The sequence below is a fragment of the Pristiophorus japonicus genome, chromosome 5 (genome assembly GCF_044704955.1).
Source record: "Pristiophorus japonicus isolate sPriJap1 chromosome 5, sPriJap1.hap1, whole genome shotgun sequence".
Taxonomy (NCBI): Eukaryota; Metazoa; Chordata; class Chondrichthyes; family Pristiophoridae; genus Pristiophorus; species Pristiophorus japonicus.
Window position 1 is genome coordinate 242107276 of NC_091981.1, and position 24981 is coordinate 242132256.

At 44.8% G+C, this 24981-nt stretch overlaps 1 protein-coding gene across 7 annotated transcripts in view; it reads left to right on the forward strand.

Moving 5' to 3' along the window:
- Nucleotides 1-24981, forward strand: part of apbb1ip (amyloid beta (A4) precursor protein-binding, family B, member 1 interacting protein) — a 213393-nt gene that overhangs the window by 180554 nt on the left and 7858 nt on the right. For all 7 annotated transcript variants that reach the window (XM_070881446.1, XM_070881453.1, XM_070881451.1 and 4 more), the window contains 2 exons: nucleotides 4051-4165; nucleotides 14525-14616. In XM_070881446.1, coding sequence (XP_070737547.1) covers nucleotides 4051-4165; nucleotides 14525-14616 — 207 coding nt within the window. The remainder of the gene's footprint in view (nucleotides 1-4050; nucleotides 4166-14524; nucleotides 14617-24981) is intronic.

Below are 24981 nucleotides of genomic sequence, written 5' to 3' on the forward strand. Positions count from 1 at the left end.
TACCTCAAGATTCAACTTGTTAAATGTACTTCTCAATGGCCTCCCTATCTCCACCCTACACAAAGTCCTCCTGAGGTTCTGACTTTCACAGAAGCCGGTCTTCAGCCAATTCGATTCACTCCACGTGATATCAAGAAACGGCTGAGCACACTGGGTACAAACGCTCTGGGCTCGCACAACATCCCGGCTGGAGTGCTGAAGACTTGTGCTCCAGAACTAGCCATGTCCCTGGCCAACCTGTTCTAGTACAGTTACAGCACTGGCACCTACCAGACAATGTGAAAAATAGCCCAGGTAGGTCCTGTCCACAAAAAGCAGGACAAATCCAATCCAGCCAATTATCGCTCTATCAATCTACTCTCAATCATCAGCAAAGTGTTGGAAGGTGTTGTCGACAGTGCTATCAAGCAGCACTTATTGACCAATAACTTGCTCCCCAATGCTCAGTTTGGGTTCTGCTACAACCACTCAGCTCCAGACCTCATTATAGCCTTAGTCCAAAAATGGACAAAAGAGCTGAATTCCAGAGGTGAGGTGAGTGACTGCCCTTGACATCAAGGCAGCATTTGACCCAGTGTGACATTAAGCAGCCCCAGTAAAATTGAAGCAAATGGGAATCAGAGGAAAACTCTTCACGAGCTGGAGTGATACCTAGCACAAGGGAAGATGGCTGTGGTTATAGGAGGCCAGTCATCTCAGCCCCAGGACATTGCTATAGGAGTTCCTTACGGCAGTGTCCGAGGCCCAACCATCTTCAGCTACTTCATCAACCACCTTCCCTCCATCATAAGGTCAGAAGTAAGGATATTCGCTGATGATTGCACAGTGTTCAGTTCAATTTGTAACTCCTCATTCAGGCTTGGGCTGATAAGTGCAAATAACATTCATGCCACACAGTGCCAGGTAATGACTGTCTCCAACAAGAGATAGCCTAACCACCTCCCTTTGACATTCAACGGCATTACCATTGCCGAATCCCCTGCCATCAACATTCTAGGGGTCACGATTGACCAGAAACTCAACTGGACCAGCCACATAACTACTGTGGCAACAAGAGCATTCAGAGGCTGGGTATTCTCTGACGAGTCACTCATCTCCAGACTCCTCAAAGCCTTTCCACCATCTATAAAGCACAAGTCAGGAGTGTGATGGAATAATTTCCACTTGCCTGGATGAGTGCAGCTCCAACAACACTCAAGAAGCTCAACACCATCCAGGACAAAGCAACCCGCTGGATTGGCACCCCATCCACCACCTTCAACATTCACTCCCTCCACCACTGGCACACCAGGGCTGCAGTGTGTACAATCTACAAGATGCACTGCAGCAATTCGACAAGGCTTCTTCGCCAGCACCTTCCCAACCCATGGCCTCTACCATCTAGATAGACAAGGCCAGCAGACGCATGGGAACACCACCACCTACAAGTCATTGTTGCTGGGTCAAAATCCTGTAACTCCCTTTGAGAGTACCTTCACCAGACGGACTGCAACGGTTCACGAAGGCGCCTCAACACCACCTTCTCAAGGGCAATTACAGATGAGCCATAAATGTTGGCCTTTCCAGCGACGCCCACATCCCATGAATGAATTTTTTCTTAAACTTGTGCAAAACTCTGTTGACTTCATCCTGATCCGCTGAAAATCCCAGTCGCCCATCACCTCTGTTCTTATCAACCTCCCGGCTGCTTGTGGCCCAATTCACTGAATTGAAAATCAAGTTCTTGTTTATGGCTTCATCCACAAGCTTCTCCAACCCTATCACCCAGCCTATGACCTAAGATCCTTTGATTGTGGCCTGCTGTACATCAGCCCTCCCCCCACCCTCACTACCACCATCACCCCTTTTGTTTTTTTACCAGTGCCTTCAGACATCTTAGTTCTACTCTTTGGAACTCCCTCCATAAACCCTTTTGCTTTGCTAATTCTCGCTCTACCTTTTGCTATTCCTGCTCTCCTTTGTAATGTTTTTAAATATTTAAGACATTATATAAATGCACGTTCTGTTGTTGCTATTGTTGTTGAACATTAATTTGTTCTCGTGTTAATGACTTTGTTAATGAAATACTCCATGCAGATAAAATCTACGCAATAAAATGATGAGTTACCAAGGAATGTAATGACATTGCATTCAGTGTTCACAGACTGTAGTGACCAATAAAGAAAGCAGCAGGTTTCTCAGCTCGCCCAGTGGAAATAGGGCAATAGCAGAGGTAAAAATCATTGTGCACCACTTACCACCCTGTGACCACTCCGCTGCCATATTTACTGGTACCTGCTGCTGAGCAGACCAGGTGTTCATCTGAATCAGGCAGGGGAATGTGTACTGTAAAACAATCAGGGGCCTAGGATATACATACCAACCCAATGCAATTTAGAGGGACAACTGGGCGGAGTGTGGTGAAGAGAAAGAGGCCCCAAAAATGTAAATAAATGATTATTTTTGTGCAGACAGGAGAAGCAAGAGCGTTCCTCTGAGCGCCAAAAGAATAAGGTGGGCCGATGTCACCCTAGGCTCCCCCCTTTAAGATTGTCCTTGCCCCCCCACCCCTGCTTGCCATACAGGCCGGCATCCAACCGCTCAGTTCGAGGCACGCTGCTCGTCAGCAACATGGTTATGGTGTTTTCCGCAAACAGGAACAGGCAAGCATTCCACTTGCACCATTCAGACCTGGAGTTAGAATCTACCCTATGTTTCTAACCACACTTGTACTTACATCTACACATTGAAATGAACTTACAGCGCGCTCCACTTCCTTCTTTGGGTGGTAATGGGGCACACGCCTCAGCAACGCTACGCACTAGGGCCACATAGCACATAGCAATTAAAGGGAAGGACCCAAGCTGCATACGCTGCCAAAGAAGCTACCTACCTGGACCAATGGGGAGTGGGGGTGCTGCACGATCAGCCTGGCACTCAAGCAGAGTGTTGGGCTGAGCGATAGCGGCACGGTCCCCATCAGCGAACCGTGACCAGAACGGCAACGAAAATGGCACATTTTTCACAGCAGCCAGTCACCTCCCCTTTAATTTTCACCCAGGTAGCGGCCGGCTGCCCAGTACGAGTCCCCTGAAGTAGTCGCTGTTATCGCTCCATGCTGCTTCAGGGAGTAAAACCCAAAACCCAGTTTAAGGGCTGGGGCGCTAACGGGGCGATGTGCACAGTGATGACGTCACGATCTCTGAGTACAGGACATCGGGGTACAATGCCATAGTGCCGCCGCTAAACTCCTGCCGAATTTAGTGGGAGTTGTTGGCGGTGCCGCGCCCGGTCGCAAATTCATTTTGCAAATGTACCCAATTTCTCCCCCATAGAATCATAGAATGGTTACAACACAGAAGGAGGCCATTCAGTCTGTTGCATGAACAGGTAGGGAGAGGGTAATTAACCAGGACCCCTCTTCTAATCACTATCCAGTTATCCCTGGAAAGTAAATGCTGGGTGAGGGCAGGATTAGGCTTGTCTGTGAGGCTCTGTGTGATCAAATAGCTGACCATTGTTCATTGTCAACGCCACCCTAAGTCAATTCTTTCAGAATTGAAGTGGAGATGAAAAAAAACAAACAAAAATTGGCTCGTAAAAATAGTTTGAATCAAATTTCACTGCAGAATTTTTGCATTGTTTCTTGGACTTCCAGACTGGTAATATATTCATTATTAATAAACTATCAAGCTTTTATCCAAACCATGTCATTCCATTATGTGCAGTCGGATTCATCCTTTTTCCGTCGGATAATCATAACAGAGCACTCTCATTTTAATATTTTTTTACCTTTTTGAATAGTCTAATATAAAATAAATTCCATCACATCTATCTTGTTGGAACACAATAAATCTGTCAGCCTTCCTTAAAGACCAGAAAAATCTGAGCACACATTATAAATTAAATGACAATTGCTTGACCAAGATCTATCTGACTTAACCAACCTCACCTATACAATAAAATGGATAAGTTCGTATCGAAGATTAACATTAATTTACTAAGACTGACGATCTACTTGATGAACGTGTTCCTTCATGGAGGATAACAAATTCTCTTTTCTGTTTTTAGTACAATAAGACATTGTATGACAATTACAAAGTGTCAGTGCAAAGGGCTGGTCTGGCATCACGATGGGCGAATTTATCAAATGTGGAAACTATCAATACCACAAGCACCATTCCAGGTATATGTATGCTTTTGTTTAGTTTACAGATTCATTTCCTTATAATATTGCAATGATATTGAAGAAAACAGATATTTAAATAACATTTAATGGTCTCAATTCATTTTGTGATTTAGTTAATTTTTAGGAACAGAAAGAGGTCACTAGTCTTATTTTCATACATTATGCCCCACTACCAAATCTCTCGATCCCTTCTCTGTTCAGAATAAAAGGAACTTTCATTTGTATATCACCTTATTAACATCCTCAGGACATCCTTAAGTGCTTCAAGGCCAATTTGTTGCCTTTGAAGTCCAATCACTGTAGTTAATAAGCAAACTAAGCATGGTCCCACAAACATTATGACTACCCTGTTCATTTGTTTTTGTTGGTTGAGGCTGAAAGATACTATCATGGAATTTTTTACATTCAACATTTTATATAGGCAGCTATGGCCTCAGTCCAACATCTCTTCTGAAATACTTCTCTGTAAGCACTAAATGGTCAGCTTAGAATAACTGTTTAAGTCCTGGAGTAAGGCTTGAACCCATAATCTTCAAATGTGCAAGCAAAAGTGCTACCAACTGAGCCAAACCAATATTTAACTAATGTTATCATCTAATTGTCTACTGAACCCTTGTATAAAGTTTATTTCATTCACCGTCCCCAAGTAATTTATTCCATGACTGTTATCTTATTGGTGAAAAAGTTCCACCTGACATTTCTTACAACTTAGTTTACATTTTCATTTGTGTCCCCGGGTATTTGAACCCTTTGCCATAGTCAACAATTTGCCTGGGTCAACTTTGCCAATTCTATTTCATAATCTTGAAAACTTTGATTAATTCATCTCTATACAAAAGGAGACAAGGCCAATTTACTTAAGTTTTACTCACATCTCAAATTCCTAATATTTGAAATTTGGATTTTTGCGGTCAAGATCAATCATTGAAAGTACATATTTTGTGTACTCACAGCACTGACTGCTGGCTATGTAAGGCTAAAGCTGAAAGGGATGCTGAACCTCGCAATAATGAGGGCATCCTGGACATCGCAGGCAGTACTGTGCACCGCTGCCGGTTTCTTGACTGCAGCCTCGGCTGCAACACCTTCCTTCTCTGACTCACGTTCCTCCTCATGCTCCTCCTCCGCCTCACATTCCTCCTCCTCCTCGTTTTCCTCCCTCCTCTTCCTCCTTCCCTCCTTCCTCCTCCTCATGGCCTGAAGCGGCTCTATGCCTTCTTCCTCCAGCAGCTCGCTGCTGTGCAATGTTGTGCAGAACACAGCACACCACGATCATTCTGGAGGGCCTGGCTGGTGTGATAAGAACATGATAAGGCCGTTATTGCATCAATCACTAAAGCTGATCTGGAGGGATTGAGAATTCTAGAATCATAGAAATTTACAGCAGGGAAGGAGACCATTTCGGCCCATCATGCCCATGCCGGCCTGCAGTCTATAGCTTTCTTCTTCATTATCAACCACAACGCCAACTTTAGTACCATCTGCAAACTTCTTAATCATACCCCCTATTTTCAAATCTAGATCATTGATATATACCACAAAAAGCAAGGGACCTAATACTGAGTCCTACAGAACCCCACTGGAAACAGCCTTCCAGTCACAAAAACACCAAACAACCATTACCTTCTGGAATATAAAAAGGGAAAGAGAGGCTAAAGTAAATGTTGGGCCCTTAGAAGACAAGACCAAGGAATTAGTGATGGTGCAAGGGGGAGGGATTCAAATTCCTGGGACATTGGAACCGGTTCTGGGGGAGGTGGGACCAGTACAAACTGAGCAGGACCGGAACCGATGTCCTAGGGGAAGTGTTTGCTTGTGCTGTTGGGGAGGGTTTAAACTAATATGGCAGGAGGATGGGAATCAATGCCGGGAGACAGAGCGAAGTAAAATGGGGGCAGAATCAAAAGGTCGAAAGGAGATAAGGAAAAGTAGAGGGCAGAGAAAACAAAAGCAAAAATCAAAAAGGGCCACATTACAACATAATTCTAAAAGAACAAAGTGTGTTAAAAAAAACAAGCATGAAGGCTCTGTGTCTCAATGTGAGGAGCATTCGTAATAAGGTGGATGAATTAACTGCGCAGATAGCTGTTAATGGATATGATGTAATTGGGATTACGGAGACATGGCTCCAGGGTGACCAAGGCTGGGAACTCAACATCCAGGGGTATTCAATATTCAGGAAGGATAGACAGAAAGGAAAAGGAGGTGGGGTAGCGTTGCTGGTTAAAGCGGTGATTAATGCAATTGTAAGGAAGGACGTTAGTTTGGATGATGTGGAATCTGTATGGGTAGAGCTGTGGAACACCAAAGGGCAGAAAACGCTAGTGGGAGTTGTGTACAGACCACTAAACAGTAGTAGAGAGGTTGAGGATGGCATCAAACAGAAAATTAGGAATGCCTGCAATAAAGGTACAGCAATTATCATGGGCGACTTTAATCTACATATAGATTGTACTAACCAAACTGGTAGCAATACGGTGGAGGAGGATTTCCTAGAGTGTATAAGGGATGGTTTTCTAGACCAATATGTCGAGGAGCCAACTAGAAAGCTAGCCATCCTAGACTGGGTGTTGTGTAATGAGAGAGGATTAATTAGCAATTTTATTGTGAGAGGCCCCTTGGGGAAGAGTGACCATAATATGGTCGAATTCTTCATTAAGATGGAGAGTGACACAGTTAATTCAGAGACTAGGGTCCTGAACTTAAAGAAAGGTAACTTCGATGGTATGAGACGTGAAATGGCTAGGATAGACTGGCGAATGATACTTAAAGGGTTGACAATGGATAGGCAATGGCAGGCATTTAAAGATCACATGGCTGAACGTCAACAATTGTACATCCCTGTCTGGAGTAAAAATAAAACGGGGAAGGAAGCTCAACTGTGGCTAACAAGGGAAATTAGGGATAGTGTTAAATCCAAGAGGCATATAAATTGGCCAGAAAAAGCAGCCAACCTGAGGACTGGGAGAAATTTAGAACTCAGCAGAGGAGGTTTAATTAGAAGGGTGAAAATAGAGTATGAAAGCTTGCAAGGAACATAAAAACTGACTGCAAAAGCTTCTATAGATATGTGAAGAGAAAAAGATTAGTAAAGATAAATGTAGCTCCCTTGCAGTCAGAATCAGGTGAATTTATAATGGGGAACAAAGAAATTGCAGACCAATTGAACAAATACTTTGGTTCTGTCTTCACTAAGGAAGACACAAATAACCTTCCAGAAATACTAGGGGACCGAGGGTCTAGCGAGGAGGAGGCACTGAAGGAAATCCTTATTAATCAGGAAATTATGTTAGGGAAATTGATGGGATTGAAGGCCGATAAATCCCCAGGGCCTGATAGTCTGCATCTGAGTACTTAAGGAAGTGGCCCTAGAAATAGTGGATGCATTGGTGGTCATTTTCCAACATTCTATAGACTCTGGATCAGTTCCTCTAGATTGGAGGGTAGCTAAAGTAACCCCACTTTTTAAAAAAGGAGGGAGAGAGAAAACAGGGAATTATAGATCGGTTAGCCTGACATCGTTGGTGGGGAAAATGTTGGAATCAATTATTAAAGATGTTATAGCAGTGCATTTGGAAAGCAGTGACAGGATCGGTCCAAGTCAGCATGGATTTATGAAAGGGAAATCATGCTTGACAAAGCTTCTAGAATTTTTTGAGAATGTAACTAGTAGAGTGGACAAGGGAGAACCAGTGGATGTGGTATATTTGGACTTTCAAAAGGCTTTTGACAAGGTCCCACACAAGAGAATAGTGTGCAAAATTAAAGCACATGGTATTGGGGGTAATGTATTGACGTGGATAGAGAACTGGTTGACAGACAGGAAACAAAGAGTACGAATAAACGGGTCCTTTTCAGAATGGCAGGCAGTGACTAATGGGATACCGCAAGGTTCACTGCTGGGACCCCAGTTATTTACAATATACATTAATGATTTAGACAAAGGAATTGAATGTAATATCTCCAAGTTTGCAGATGACACTAAGCTGGGTGGCAGTGTGAGCTGTGAGGAGGATGCTAAGAGGCTGCAGGGTGACTTGGACAGGTTAGGTGAGTGGGCAAATGCATGGCAGATGCAGTATAATGTAGATAAATGTGAGGTTATCCACTTTAATGGCAAAAACAGGATAGTAGAATATTATCTAAATGGTGACAGATTTGGAAAAGGGGAGGTGCAACGAGACCTAGGTGTCCTGGTACATCAGTCATTGAAAGTTGGCATGTAGGTTCAGCAGGTGGTGAAAAAAGCAAATGGCATGTTGGCTTCATAGCGAGAGGATTTGAGCAGGGAGGTTTTACTGCAGTTGTACAGGACCTTGGTGAGGCCACACCTTGAATATTGTGTACAGTTTTGGTCTCCTAATCTGAGGAAAGACATTCTTGCTATTGAGGGAGTGCAGCAAAGGTTCACCAGACTGATTCTCGGGATGGCAGGACTGACATATGAAGGAAGACTGGATCGACTCGGCTTATATTCACTGGAATTTAGAAGAATGAGAGAGGATCTCATAGAAACATATAAAAATCTAATGGAATTGGACAGGTTAGATGCAGGAAGAATGTTCCTGATGTTGGGGAAGTCCAGAACCAGGGGTCACAGTCTAAGGATAAGGGGTAAGCCATTTAGGACTGAGATGAGGAGAACCTTCTTCACTCTGAGAGTTGTGAACCTGTGGAATTCTCTACCACAGAAAGTTGTTGAGGCCAGTTCGTCAGATATATTCAAAAGGGAGTTAGATGCGGCCCTTTCGGCTAAAGGGATCAAGGGGTATGGAGAGAAAGCAGGAATGGGGTACTAAAGTTGCATGATCAGCCATGAATGGTGGTGCAGGCTCGAAGGGCTAAATGGCCTACTCCTGCACCTATTTTCTATGAACATGGAGATGGCAGAAATTCTGAACAAATATTTTGTATCAGTCTTTACGGTAGAGGACACTAAAAATCTCCCAACAATGGAAGCTCTAGGGGGGAAGGAACTTAACACAATCACAATCAAAATCACTAAGGAGTGGTACTCAGTAAGATAATGGGACTAAAGGTGGATAAATCCTCTGGACCTGATGGCTTGTATCCTAGGGTCTTAAGAGAAGTAGCAGCAGGGATAGTGGATGCATTGGTTGTAATTTACCAAAATTCCCTGGATTCTGGGGAAGTCGCAGCAGATTGGAAAACTGCAAATGTAACGCCCCTATTTAAAAAAGGAGGCAGACAAAAAGCAGGAAACGATAGACCAGTTAGCCTAACATCTGTGATTGGGAAAATGTTGGAGTCCATTATTAAAGAAGCAGTAGCAGGACATTTAGAAAAGCTTAATTCAGTCAGGCATGGATTTATGAAGGGGCAATCATGTTTGACAAATTTGCTAGAATTCATTGAGGATGTAACGAACAGGGTGAGGGTGGATAAAGGGGAACCAGTGAATGTAATGTATTTGGACTTCCAGAAGGCATTTGACAAGGTGCCACATAAAAGGTAAAAGTTCACGATTAGCATGGATAGAGGATTGGCAAACTAACAGAAAACAGAGAGTCGGGATAAAGAGTTCATTCTCGGGTTGGCAATCAGTAACTAGTGGGGTGCCGCAGGGATCAGTGCTGGGACCCCAACTATTTACAATCTATATTAACGACTTGGATGAAGGGACTAAGTGGAACGTAGCCAAGTGTGAGGAGGACACAAAAAACCTGCAAAAGGACATAGACAGGCTATGTGAGTGGGCAAAAATTTGGCAGATGGAGTATAATGTTGGAAAGCGTGAGGTCATGCACTTTGGCAGAAAAAAAATCGAAGAGCAAGTTATTATTTAAATGAAGAAAAATTGCAAAGTGCTGCAGCACAGCGAGACCCGGCGGTCCTGGTGCATGAAACACAAAAGGATAGCATGCAGGTACAGCAAGTGATCAGGAAGGCCTATGGAATCTTGGCCTTTATTGCAAAGGGGATGGAGTATAAAAGCAGGGAAGTCTTGCTACAGTTATACGGCATTGGTGAGGCCACACCTAGAATAGTACGTGCAGTTTTGCATTTCTATATTTAAGAAAGGATATACTTGCTTTGGAGGCAGTTCAAAGAAGGTTCACTAGGTTGATTCTAGAGATGAGGGGGTTGACTTATGAGGAAAGGTTGAGTAGATTGGGCCTCTACTCATTGGAATTTAGAAGAATGAGAGGTGATCTTTTCGAAACATATAAGATTATGAGGGGGCTTGACAAGGTGGATGCAGAGAGGATGTTTCCACTGATAGGGGAGACTAGAACTAGGGGGTATAATCTTATAATAAGGGGCCGCCCATTTAAAACTGAGATAAGGAGGAATTTCTTCTCACAGAGGGTTGTAAATCTGTGGAATTCGCTGCCTCAGAGAGCTGTGGAAGTGGGTCATTGAATAAATTTAAGACAGAGATAGACAGTTTCTTAACCGATAAGGGAATAAGAGGTTATGGGGAGCAGACAGAGAAGTGGTCCTGAGTCCATGATCAGATCAGCCATGATCGTATTATATAGCGGAGCAGACTGGAGGGGCCACATGGTCTACTCCTGCTCCTATTTCTTATGTTCTTATGTTCTTTCTGACTTTGAGCCTTCTCAATTTCTCTGCTCCCCTCACTCACTCCAACCTACCTCCCTCTGAACTTGCAGCACTCGGCTCACTCAAACCTACTGACAAGGGTGGCGCTGTTGTTGTTTGGTGAACCGACCTCTACCTTACAGAGGCTGATCGCCAACTCTCTGACACCTCCTCCTACCTCGCCCTGGATGATGATCCTACTACTGAACATCAAGCCATAATTTTCCAGACCGTCACTGACCTCATCTCCTCTGGAGATCTTCCCTCCACAGCCACCAACCTCGCAGTTCCCCAACCCCGCACAGTCCGCTTCTACCTTCGTCCCAAGATCCACAAACTTATTTCTTATTTCTTCCTATCTCAACTCTATTTTATCTTCCCTTGTCCACTCTCTTCCCATCTACATCCGCGACTCCTCAGACACCCTCCGTCACTTTAACAGTTTCCAGTTTCCCGGCCCCAACCATCTCCTTTTCACCATGGACATCCAATCCCTCTATACTTCCATCCCCTTACCAGGATGGCCTGAGGGCGCTCTGCTTCTTCGTCGAGCAGAGGTCCAACCAGTCCCCAACCCTCCTCCACCTGGCTGAACTTGTTCTCACATTGAACAACTTCTACTTTAACTTCACTCACTTTCTCCAAATTAAAGGTGTTGCTATGGGAACCCACATGGGTCCTAGCTATGCCTACCTTTTCGTGGGATATGTGGAACATTCTTTGTTCCAGTCCTACTTGGGTCCCCTCCCTCACTTCTTTTTCCGGTACATTGATGACTGTATCAGTGCCATTTCCTGCTCTCGCCCTGAACTAGAAAATTTCATTCACTTTGCATCTAATTGCCACCCTTCCCTCACCTTCACATGGTCCATCTCCAATTCTTCCCTTCCCTTCTCAGTCTCCATCTCTGGGGATAGGCTTTCGACCAGTATCCACTCTAAACCCACTGACTCCCACAGCTACCTGGACTACACTTCCTCCCACCCTGCTTCCTGTAAGGACTCCATTCCATTCTCCCAGTTTCTCCGTCTCCATCGCATCTGCTCTGACGATGCCACCTTTCACACTAGTGCCTCTGAAATGTCTTCCTTTTTCTTCAACTGGGGATTCCCCTCCACCGTGGTCAACATGGCCCGCGACCGTGTCCATTCTATTTCTCGCACCTCTGCTCTCATCCCTTCCCTTCTCTCTCAGAACCATGACAGGGTTCCCCTTGTCCTCATCTTTCACCCCACCAGCCTCCACGTTTAACGGATCATTCTCTGCCATTTCCAGCACCTCCGGCGTGATCCCAGCACCAATCACATCTTCCCCTCCCCTCCCCTCTCAGCATTCCGAAGGGACCACTCCTTCCGCGACACCCTGGTCCATTCAGCAGTCACCCCCAGCACCCCCTCCCCCTCCCACAGCATCTTTCTGTGCAAGCGCAGGAGATGCAACACCTGTCCTTTTACCTCCTCCCTTCCCATGATCTAGGGCCCCAAATACTCCTTCCAGGTGAAACAGCAATTTACTTATACTTCTTTCAATTCAGTATACTGTATTCGCTGCTCACGGTCTCCTCTACATTGGGAAGACCAAGCATAGATTGGGTGACTGTTTTGCGGAACACCTCCGTTCAGTCCGCAAGTGTGACCCTGAGCTTCCAGTCGCCTGTCACTTTAATTCTCCACTCCACTCCCACTCTGACCTCTCCATCCTCAGCCTCCTACATTGTTCCAATGAAGTTCAACGCAAGCTTGAGGAACAGCACCTCATCTTTTGTTCAGGCACTTTACAGCCTTCTGGACTCAACATCGAGTTCAACAATTTCAGAGCGTAACCACTGCTCACCTTTGGCTCCCTTTTCCCCCCACCCCTGAGCCTATCTTTTTTTTCTCTTTGTCTCCAATGGCAGTTGGTCATTATTCCACCATTCACACCCTATCTTGACTAATGTTTTTCTCATGCCTGGCATTACCATTTCAATTCAGCCCATCATCCCTTTTGTCTCTCTAATCTCTCCTGCCTTCCACCCTATCACTGCCTCCCCTTTTGCTCATTCTCCCCCTCCCCTTTTCAGTGCTTCTTAAGACTGTGTTCTTTTCAAACACTCGCCAGTTCTGACGAAGGGTCGTTGACCCGAAATATTAACTCTGCTTTTCTCTCCACACATGCTGCCTGACCTGCTGAGATTTCCAGCATTTTCTGTTTTTATTTTGAATCTAACTTGCCACTTTGCCCTGGATCCCATGGGCTATTACTTTTGCGACCAGTCTGCCATGTGGGACCTTATCAAAAGCCTTGCTGAAATCCTACATCAAAGGCACTACCCTCATCGACCCTCCTTATTACCTCCTCAAAAAATTCAATCAAGTTCGTCAGACACGACCTTCCCTTAACAAATCTGTGCTGACTATCCTTGATTAATTTGTGTCTTTCTAAATGAAGATATATCCTGTCCTTCATAATTTTTTCCAATAATTTTCACACCACCGAGGTTAGACTGACTGGCCTTTAATTACTCGGTCTATCCCTTTCTCCCTTCTTAAACAAAGGTACCACATTAGCAGTCATCCAGTCCTCTGGCACCACACCTGAAGCCAGAGAGGATTTGAAAATGATGGTCAAAGCTTCTGCTATTTCCTCTTTTGCTTCGCTTAACAGCCTGGATTACATTTCATTCGGGCCTGGAAACTTATCCACATTCAAAAATGCTAAACCCCTTATACCTCCTCTCTCACTATGTTTATTTCATCTAATATTTCACACTCCTCCTCCTCGATAGCAGTGTCTGCATCGCCCCTCTCCTTTGTGAAAACAGACGCAAAGTATTCATTAAGAACTATACCCACATCTCCCGCCTCCACACACACATTACCCTCATGGTCTCTAATAGGCCCTACCCGTTCTTTAGTTATCCTCTTGCTCTTAATCTATTTATCAATCATCTTTGGGTTTTCCTTGATGTTACTTGCCAAGAATTTTTCATCCTCTCTCTTTGTTTTCCTAATATCCTTTTTAATTTCATCCCTGCACTTTTTACACTCCTCCAGCGATTCTGCAGTATTTAGCCCTCAGTATCTGTCATATGCCTCCCTTTTTTGTCTTAGCCTACTCTGTATGTCACTAGACATCCAGGGGGCTCTAGATTTGTTAGTCCCATCCTTTTTCTTTAAGGGCACATATTTGCTCTGAACCCTCTGGATCTCCTCCTTGAATGCCTCCCACTGCTCTGACACTGATTTACCTTCAAGTAGCTGGGTGGATTAGCCGAACTATAAAGTCGGCTTTTCAACAAAATTAATGAAATTTCAGAGTAGAGAATAGACTTTACTCTTTTCAAGGATGTTGCCGTCCCTTAATTTTTCTCCCTCCCACACCCCTTCCATGGCAAAAACCTCTTCAGTCCCAGTAAATAGGGTGAGCGGGTTGCTGTCAGGATGCCTTCAATGCCACTCAGCAGCTGGACACCAGGTAGTGGTCGTGAACAGCCTGATGGAATTTACGAGGTGATTTTTTCCACCTTCCCTTCTACACACCACCTAACTCCTTGATTGAGATTGGCAATTTAGCAAAGTGGAAGATAGACCTGCATTCCCTTGGCTTTTATCTCATTTTAAAACTGAAATAAATAAGGCATATTCTCCGTTAATTTCACTGTGCTTTGTGTGTTTAGAAAAAACAGGATTTTGACTTAATTAAGGTGCACTTCTAAACTGCAGCAAATAAATCCTTGTTGTTCTATGTTGGTCTGTCAGTCACTCATCAATTCCTATTAAGCATTTTTCTCTCCATATTATCGTTAAGCTGCTCCTCAAGCAAATGGACACCCAGGACAACCCCGGCAAGCACTGAACCCAATCAGATCTGCATTTTCTGATGCCTGGAAGCATTCAGAGGTAAGTAAAGTAAAAATTGGGGAGAGATGAGGGAATTATTTCTGTGAAATACTTAGCAACTGGTAAAGGCGTGAATTTTCCCTAAACATGCGACTACACTGTCTTCAATATCATAGACACTTTAGCTGGCTGGATCGGCTACAATGAATCCTGGAGTATAATCTAAAAGTTTCTCAAAGGCTAACTTTACATCTTACTATTTTCTACTCTCTGCGCCCTGATACAGATGAGCATTTGGAGCTTTCCATAAACTTGGCTCACTGCAACTGCAACAACACAATGTATAAAGGTTATTTTCAAATGATTGCTGCCTGTAGAACCAGCAAGTTGCTGCATAGCAGCAATTGTGATATGTGCATAATAGTCTTGTGCAATTATTCAGTGGGAAAGCACAGATTGAACTCAATTGCATTTCTGAGCACAATCATTTTTCACATAAAACATAGCATTTTACATTAAAAATGGTCCTGAAATTCAGATGCACCTTACGCACAAGTGCAAATGACATAGGTAAATGCTGGCACCATAAAGTCTCACTGCTGGTAGGCCTGGGGTGTAAAATCAGGCACCTGAGGTCACATTTTATGAAGCATGATTCATGGGAAATAATAAGGCATGGATGAGGGAGCCTTTTCAGAATAGTCCTACACTGAATTTCACAACTTCAAATGAGACTCCAGCTACAATATGGACCTCACCTGTATTAATAAAGCACGTCGAGACCTGTGACCTGGCCGACTCAAGTAGGCTTCTTAACTGGAGATTATCATTTCAGTTGCTGTTAAAAGTGGAGTTGTTTTGTGTTTGGATTGACATTTTGCTGATTTTGTTCCAAACATTAGTGGTTTTATGGAATAGACTACCATTTCTGGGTATTTTTTTCCCCTTCATTAAACTTGGTTTCTGGCAACATTTAAAATGTATCATATGAATCACACTAGTGTTAAGGAAGTTCCTTGTAGGGGGTTCACGTAGTGCTGCATGATTAAGATGAAGGTGAGTTCATGAGGCAAAAACAAATGCAGCTGCAATGTCACTTCTCACTCCGCTGGAACCACATCTATAGACTCTTCTACATGTACTTGCAAATGTCAGAGAGATCTGTATTTTATTCCTTCACTTCACAACACAAGTAATAACACAGTTGGTTCATCTGCTACAGGGTGACCAGCAGACAAAATTGGCAGCACAAACAGCTCTTGGAAGCATGGAATCTTGCGACATAGAAGGATGCCATTTGGCCGATCATGTCTGGGCAGATTCTTTGAAAGAACTATCTAATTAATCCCACTCCCCTGCTCTTTCCCTATAGCCCTGAAAATGTTTCCTTTTAAAGTATATATCCAATTCCCTTTTAAAAGTTGCTATTGAATCTGCTTCCAGACAGTACATTCCAGATCATAACAACTCTCTGCGCAAAAAACTCTTCTCATCTCCCTCTGGTTCTTTTGTCAATTATTTTAAATCTGTGTCCACCAGTTACTGACCCACCTGCTAGTGGAAACAGTTTCTCCTTATTTACGCTATCAAAACCCATCATAACTGTTGTGTATGGAGAAAGAGTCAGGCTGAACACTGTCAGCTCAAAGTAAAGTGTGACCGTAGTCTTTTAATGCAGGTCTCCAGAGTGCCTCTCCAACCTGTGAGGCCTCCTTAAATACCTGTGCTCCCAAGGGATTATGGGATCCCTTGGGACTCCAGGGGATGAGCCCTCTGGTGGCTGTACAGGGTAAATACAAGTCCACATATAAAACAACACTCCCCCCGCCAAAGTCAATAGTGTAATTATTTACAATGTGAGTCGATCTGGAGTCCTTCTTGCCCTTCTTGATCATCTCGGTGTGAAAGCTGGTATTGTTGAATCATTTGTTGGACCCTCGCTGGGCTGCTATGCAGATGGCCTTGCTGGGTTGCCTGATGTGTTGGATCCTGCTGGGCTGCTGTGGGTGATGGGTTCTGCTTTGTGGCCAACCGTGGTGCCGGTTGCCACTGGTGTGTACATTGGGGGATCAAAAAAGGAAGGGTCTAAGGTGGGTTGCTCAGGATAGTCCGTGAATCTGAGTGTGATTTGGTCCAAGTGTTTCCGGTGAATGAGTCCATTTGAAAGTTTGACCCGAAATACCCTGCTTCCCTCTTTGGCCACGACAGTTCCGGGAAGCCACTTGGTACCCTGTCCATAATTTAATACAAATACAGGATCATTGATTTCAATCTCGTGTGACACATTTGCGCTATCATGGTATGCACTTTGTTGAATCCGTCTGCTCTCTACCTGTTCATGTAGATCAGGGTGAACTAACGAGAGCTTTGTCTTGAGTGCTCTTTTCATGAGCAGTTCAGCAGGTGCGATCGCAGTGAGCGAATGGGGTCTCGTGTGGTAGCTAAGCAGGACTCGGGATAGGCAAGTCTGCAGTGAGTCTTCAGTTACCCTCTTCAAGCCTTGCTTGATGGTTTGCACTGCTCTCTCTGCCTGATCATTGGACGCTGGTTTAAACGGGGCAGATGTGACATGTTTGATCCCATTACGGGTCATGAATTCTTTGAACTCAGCACTGGTAAAACATGGCCCGTTGTCGCTCACCAGGACATCGGGTAAGCCGTGAGTAGCAAACATGGCCCGCAGGCTTTCAGTAGTGGCAGCGGACATGCTAGCCAACATTATCTCACATTCAAACCACTTGGAATACGCGTCTACAAACACAAGGAACATTTTACCCAAGAATGGGTCTGCATAGTTGACGTGTACCCTAGACCACGGTTTGGAGGGCCAAGACCATAAACTTAGCGGCGCCACCCTGGGTACATTGCTTAACTGCAAGCATGTATTACATCTGTGAACGCAGGACTCTAAGTCCGCATCGATACCGGCCACCACTCGTGGGATCTGGCTGTCGCTTTCATCATTACGATGCCTGGGTGGGTACTGTGGAGGTCATTGATGAAAGTGTCTCTGCCCTTCTTGGGGACCACTACTCAATTGTCCCACAAAAGGCAGTCTGCTTGTATAGACAGTTCATCTTTGCGCCGCTGGAACGGCTTTATCTCTTCCTGCATTTCCACTGGGACACTGGACCAGCTCCCATGAAGCACACAGCTTTTGACTAGAGATAATAAGGGGTCCTAGCTTGTCCAGGTTTTGACCTGCCGGGCAGTGACGGGTGATTGCTCACTCTCAAATGCTTCCATAACTATGGCTAGATCTGCGGGCTGTGCCATTTCCACCCGTGGTGGGCAATGGCAGCCTACTGAGAGCATCGGCGCAGTTTTCTGTGCCTGGCCTGTGGCGGATGGCGTCGTTGTATGCAGACAACGTGAGCGCCCATCTCTGGATGCGGGCCAATGCGATGGTATTTATCCCTTTACTCTCCGAAAACAGGGATATAAGTGACTTATGGTCAGTTGCCAATTCGAATTTTAGCCCAAACAGGTATTGATGTATTTTCTTTACCCCATAGACACACGCTAACACTTCTTTCTCAATCATGCTGTAGGCTCTCTCAGCCTTCGACAGACTCCTGGATGTATAAGCAACTGGTTGCAATTTCCCGAAATCATTAGCTTGTTGCAATACACACCCGACGCCATATGACGATGCATCACATGCTAGTACCAAACGCTTACATGGATCGTACAACACAAGAAATTTGTTTGAGCATAACAATTTTCTCGCTTTTACAAAGACATTTTCTTGGCTTTTGCCCCAAACCCATTCGTCCCCTTTACATAGTAAGACATGCAGTGGGTCTAATAGTGTGCTGAGAGCCGGTAAGAAGTTACCAAAGTAGTTCAGGAGCTCCAGAAACGACCGCAGCTCCGTCACGTTTTGTGGCCTCGGTGCGTTCTCGATTGCCTCCGTTTTCGCGTTGGTGAGCCTGATGCCGTCCGCCGCAATCCTCCTTCGCAAGAACTCCAATTCACGTGCCAGGAAAACGCACTTCGAGCGTTTTAACCTGAGCCCCACACGGATGAGTCGACTAGGAACCTCCTCCAGGTTCTGCAGATGCTCGACTGTGTTCCGACCTGTGACCAAAATGTCGTCCTGGAAGACCACGGTGTGGAGGACTGACTTCAGTAAGCTTTCCATGTTTCTCTGGAAAATCGCCGTCGCTGATCGGATTCCAAACGGGCATCTATTATAAACAAAAAGACATTTGTGCGAGTTGATGCAGGTGAGTTCCTTTGATGATTCCTCCAGTTCCTGCGTCATGTAGGCTGAAGTCAGTTCCAGCTTCATGAACGTCTTTCCTCCCGCCAGCGTAGCAAAGAGGTCGTCAGCCTTTGGTAGTGGGTATTGATCCTGCAGGGAGAAACGATTGCTAGTTACTTTGTAATCGCCACAGATTTTAATGGTGCCGTCTCCCTTAAGGACAGGAATGATTGGACTAGCCCACTCGTTGAACTCGATTGGTGAAATGATGCCCTCTCTTTGCAGGCAATCTAGCTCGATCTCTACCCTTTCTCTCATCATGTACGGTACTGCTCTCGCCTTGTGATGGATGGATCGCGCCCCCAGAATTAGGTGGATCTGCACTTTTGCTTCTTGGAATTTCCCGACGCCTGGTTCGAACAGTGAAGGAAATTTGTTTGAGACCTGGGCACACGAAGTGTCATCAACGGGCGATAGCACTCGGACATTGTCCCTGTTCCAGCATATGTTTCCCAGCCAGCTCCCGCCGAGCAGCGTGGGACCATCGCCAGGTACCACCCAAAGTGGTAGCTTGTGCACCGCTCCATCGTAGGAGACCTTTACGATAGCACTGCCGATTACAGGAATCAGTTCTTTTGTGTAAGCTCTTAGGTTCGTGCGAACTGGAGTTAAGACTGGCCTTGAGGCCTTGTTGCACCACAATCTTTCGAAAGTCTTTTTGCCCATGATGGACTGGCTCACGCCCATATCCAGCTCCATTGACACCGTGAGTCCATTTAGTTCAACATTCAGCATTATCGGGGAAAATTCATGGTGAATGTGTGCATCCCATGTACCTCTGCCTCCTCGATCTGAGGCTCTGGTTCGCCGTGATCCTTCGTGGATCTGTCCTCCTCTGCAACATGGTGGTTTGCAGGTTTAACACGATTAGCAGCTCACCTGCACACTCGTTGGAGGTATCCCATTGTTCCACAGCCCGTGCAAACGTACTTTTTGAATCAACATGAATGGAAATGATGATCATCCCCGCAGCGCCAACAAGGTGTTAACGGCCTTGCATTCATCACCCTTGATGGTGGACTCCGAGACATCTGCGGATGTGCAGCTGCAGGTATGTGTGACCTGCCTTTCCGTTACGATTCGAAAACAACATCACAAACAAACAACAATACTTGTAGCAGCACTTGTGTGCTGAGAGATTTGCTTCGTATTGTCATTGAACGCCTGGGCTATCGCTATGGCCTTCCTCAAGGCTGGGGTCTCTACAGTCAAAAGTTTGCGAAGTATGGTTTCATGGCCAATGTCAAGTATGAAAAAGTCTCTGAGCATGTGCTCCAAATGTCCTTCAAATTCGCAATGTCCTGCAAGGCGTCTTAGCTCGGCGACATAACTTGCCACTTCCTGGCCTTCAGACCTTTTGACGGTGTAGAACCGGTACCTCGCCATAAGAACGCTTTCCTTCGGGTTCAAATGCTCTCGGACCAGTGTGCACAAATCGGCGTACGATTTCTCCATGGGTTTCGCTGGAGTGAGCAGATTCTTCATGAGGCCATACGTTGGTGCCCCACAGACGGTGAGGAGGATTGCCTTTCGTTTGGCAGCATTCTCTTCCCCATCTAGCTCGTTGGCCACAAAGTATTGGTCAAGTCGCTCCACAAAAGTTTCCCAATCATCTCCCTCCGAGAATTTCTCCAGGATGCCCACTGTTGTCTGCATCTTTGGGTTCGCTATCTGTATCTCGTCACCAGCTGTTGTGTATGGAGAAAGAGTCAGACTGAACACTGTGAGCTCAAGTAAAATGTGACCTTAGTCTTTTATTGCAGGTCTCCAGAGTGCCTCTCCAACCTGTGAGGCCTCCTTAAATACCTGTGCTCCCAAGGGATTATGGGATCCCTTGGGACTCCAGGGGACGAGCCCTCTGGTGGCTGAACAGAGTAAATACAAGTTTACATAAATAACAATAACATTGAACACTTCTATGAAATCTCCCCTTAACTCCTCTGCTCTAAGAAGAAGAATCCAAGTTTCACTAGTCTCTCCACATAACTTTAGTCCCTTACCTCTGGTATCATTCTAGTATATCTTTCTGCATCCTCTCCAAGACCTTGACATCCTTCCTAAAGCAAACCCAGAACTGGACACAATACTTTAGCTGAGGCCGAACCAGTGATTTATAAAGGTTTAGCATAACTTTGTTGTTGTTGTATTCATAGCCTCTATTAATAAAACCAAGGATCCCATATGCTTTTTTAAGCAGCTTTATCAAGTTGTCCTGGCACTTTCAAAGTTATGCATATGTGAACCCCAGTCTCTCTGTTCCAGCATCCCATTTAAATTTGTACCCTTTAGTTTATAATGCCAATCTTCATTCTTCCTCCCAAAATACATCACTTCACACTTCTCTGCATTAAATTTCATCTGCCATGTGTCTTCCCATTTCACCATGTCCTCCTGAAATAATATGAGAACTTGTAAGAAACACTTCTTCATTTTTTAAAGTTTACTGATAGTAATGGCACAGAGTATTACATCATTATTGTACTGTCAAGTCACTGAGTGGACATAGAAACATAGAAAATAGCTGCAGGAGTAGGCCATACGACCCTTCGAGCCTGCACCACCATTCAATAAGATCATGACTGATCATTCACCTCAGTACCACTTCCTGCTTTCTCTCCATACCCCTTGATCCCTTTAGCCGTAAGAGCCATATCTAACTCCCTCTTGAATATATCCAATGAACTGGGATCAACAACTCTCTGCGGTAGGGAAGTCCACAGGTTAACAACTCTCTGAGTGAAGAAGTTTCTCCATTCTCAGTCCTAAATGGCTTACCCCTTATCCTTAGATTGTGTCCCCTGGTTCTGGACTTCCACAGCATCGGGGACATTCTTCCTGCATCTAACCTGTCCAGTCCCGTCAGAGTTTTATATGTTTCTATGAGATCCCCTCTCATCCTTCTAAACTCCAGTGAATAAAATCACAGTCGTTCCACTCTCTCCTCATATGTCAGTCCAACAATCCCGGGAATCAGTCTGGTGAGCCTTCGCTGCACTCCCTCAATAGCAAGAACGCCCTTCTTCAGATTAGGAGACCAAAATTGAACACAATATTCCAGGTGAGGCCTCACCAAGGCCCTATACAACTGCAGTAAGACCTCCCTGCTCCTATACTCAAATCCCCTTGCTATGAAGGCCAACATACCATTTGCCTTCTTCACCGCCTGCTGTACCTGCATGCCAACTTTCAATGACCGATGTACCATGACAACCAGGTCTCGCTGCACCTCCCTTTTTCCTAACCTGCCGCCATTCCGGAATGGGAGGCAGTAACTAGTGGAGTACCGCAGGGCTCAGTGCTGGGACCCCAGCTCTTCACAATATACATTAATGATTTGGATGAAGGAATTGAGGGTAATATCTCCAAGTTTACAGATGAAATTAAACTGGGTGGCAGTGCGAGCTGTGAGGAGGATGCTAAGAGGCTGCAGGGTGATTTGGACAGGTTAGGAGAGTGGGCAAATGCATGGCAGATGCACTATAATGTGGATAAATGTGAGGTTATCCACTTTGGTGGCAAAAACACGAAGGCAGAATATTATCTGAATTTTAAACGACAGCAAAGAATGACTAAGAAAGCAATAAAGAAAGGAAAGACAGATTACGAAAGTAAACTTGCGCAAAACATAAAAACAGATAGTAAAAGCTTTTACCGATATTTAAAACGGAAAAGAGTGACTAAAGTAAATGTTGGTCCCTCAGAAGATGAGAAGGGGGAGTTAATAATGGGAAGTGTGGAAAAGGCTGAGACCTTAAACAATTATTTTGCTTCGGTCTTCACAGTGAAGACACAAAAACCATGCCAAAAATTGCTGGTCATGGGAATGTGGGAAGGGAGGACCTTGAGATAATCACTATCACTAGGGGGGTAGTGCTGGACAGGCTAATGGGACTCAAGGTAGACAAGTCCCCTGGTCCTGATGAAATGCATCCCAGGGTATTAAAAGAGATGGCGGAAGTTATAGAAAATGCATTCGTTATAATCTACCAAAATTCTTTGGACTCTGGGGAGGTACCAGCGGATTGGAAAGCAGCTAATGTAACGCCTCTGTTTAAAAAAGGGGGCAGACAAAGGCAGGTAACTATAGGCCGGTTAGTTTAACATCTGTAGTGGGGAAAATGCTTGAAGCTATCATTAAGGAAGAAATAGCGGGACATCTCGATAGGAATAGTGCAATCAAGCAGACGCAACATGGATTCATGAAGGGGAAATCATGTTTAACTAATTTACTGGAATTCTTTGAGGATATAACGAGCATGGTGGATAGAGGTGTACTGATGGATGTGGTGTATTTAGATTTCCAAAAGGCATTCAATAAGGTGCCACACAAAAGGTTACTGCAGAGATAGAGGTACGCGGAGTCAGAGGAAATGTATTAGCATGGATAGAGAATTGGCTGGCTAACAGAAAGCAGAGAGTCGGGATGAATGGGTCCTTTTCGGGTTGGAAATCGATGGTTAGTGGTGTGCCACAGGGATCGGTGCTGGGACCACAACTGTTTACAATATACACAGATGACCTGGAAGAGGGGACAGAGTGTAGTGTAACAAAATTTGCAGATGACACAAAGATTAGTGGGAAAGCGGGTTGTGTAGAGGACACAGAGAGGCTGCAAAAAGATTAAGATAGGTTAAGCGAATGGGCTAAGGTTTGGCAGATGGAATACAATGTCGGAAAATGTGAGGTCATCCACCTTGGGGAAAAAACAGTAAAAGGGAATATTATTTGAATGGGGAGAAATTACAACATGCTGCGGTGCATGAAACTCTTTTGAGTTTACCTGAAAATAAACATAAACATTAAGCCGTGCCACCCGCCTGGGTGACACAGCAGACATTTTCAAGGCCCCTTTTTTTTTTCCTTTTTTTTTTGGGGGCGCTAAAATCAAATTTCTTCCAGTGCCCCCTATAAAAGGGGAGGGGGACACTAAAAGCACCGGCAATTAAAACAAATTAAACTTTAAAACGTAAAATCAAATTAAAATTTGGTTGCCGGGCGTGATGATGCACTCCAGTCCCTCCGGTGCCCACCTCTTGCTGCGGTGCATGAATCCCAAAAAGTTAATTTACAGGTGCAGCAGGTAATCAGGAAGGTGAATGGAATGTTGGCCTTCATTGCGAGAGGGATGGAGTACAAAAGCAGGGAGGTCCTGCTGCAACTGTACAGGGTATTTGTGATCTTATAGAAAAATTAAAATAATGAAAGGGATATACAAGATAGAGGCAGAGAGATTGTTTCCACTGGTCGGGGAGACTAGAACTAGGGGGCACAGCCTCAAAATATGGGGGAGCCAATTTAAAACCGAGTTGAGAAGGAAATTCTTCTCCCAGAGGGTTGTGAATCTGTGGAATTCTCTGCCCAAGGAAGCAATTGAGGCTAGCTCATTGAATGTATTCAAATCACAGACAGATAGATTTTTAACCAATAAGGGAATTAAGGGTTATGGGGAGCGGGCGAGTAAGTGGAGCTGAGTCCACGGCCAGATCAGCCATGATCTTGTTGAATGGTGGTGCAGGCTCGAAGGGCCGAATGGCCTACTCCTGCACCTATTTTCTATGTTTCTATTCAGATAATATTCTGCCTTTGTATTTTTGCCCCCAAAGTGGATAACCTCACATTGATCCACATTATACTGCATCTGCCACTCACCTAACCTGTCCAAGTCACCCTGCAGCCTCTTAGCATCCTACTCACAGCTCACATGCCACCCAGTTTAGTGTCATCTGCAAACTTTGAGATATTACATTCAATTCCATCATCATGTATATTGTAAATAGCTGGAGTCCCAACACTGAGCCCTGCGGCTCCCCACTAGTCACTGCCTGCCATTCTGAAAAGGACCCGTTTATACTGACTCTCCACTTCCTGTCTGCCAACCAGTTCTTTATCCACATCAGTACATTACCCCCCAATACCATGTGCTTTAATTTTGCACACCAATCTTTTGTGTGGGACCTTATCGAAAGCCTTTTGAAAGTCCAAATACACCACATCCACTGGTTCTCCCTCGTCCACTCTACTAGTTGCATCCTCAAAAAATTCCAGAAGATTTGTCAAGCATGATTTCCCTTTCATATATCCATGCTGACTTGGACCGATCCTCTCTCTGCTTTCCAAATACACTGTATTTCATCTTTAATAATTGATTCCAACATTTT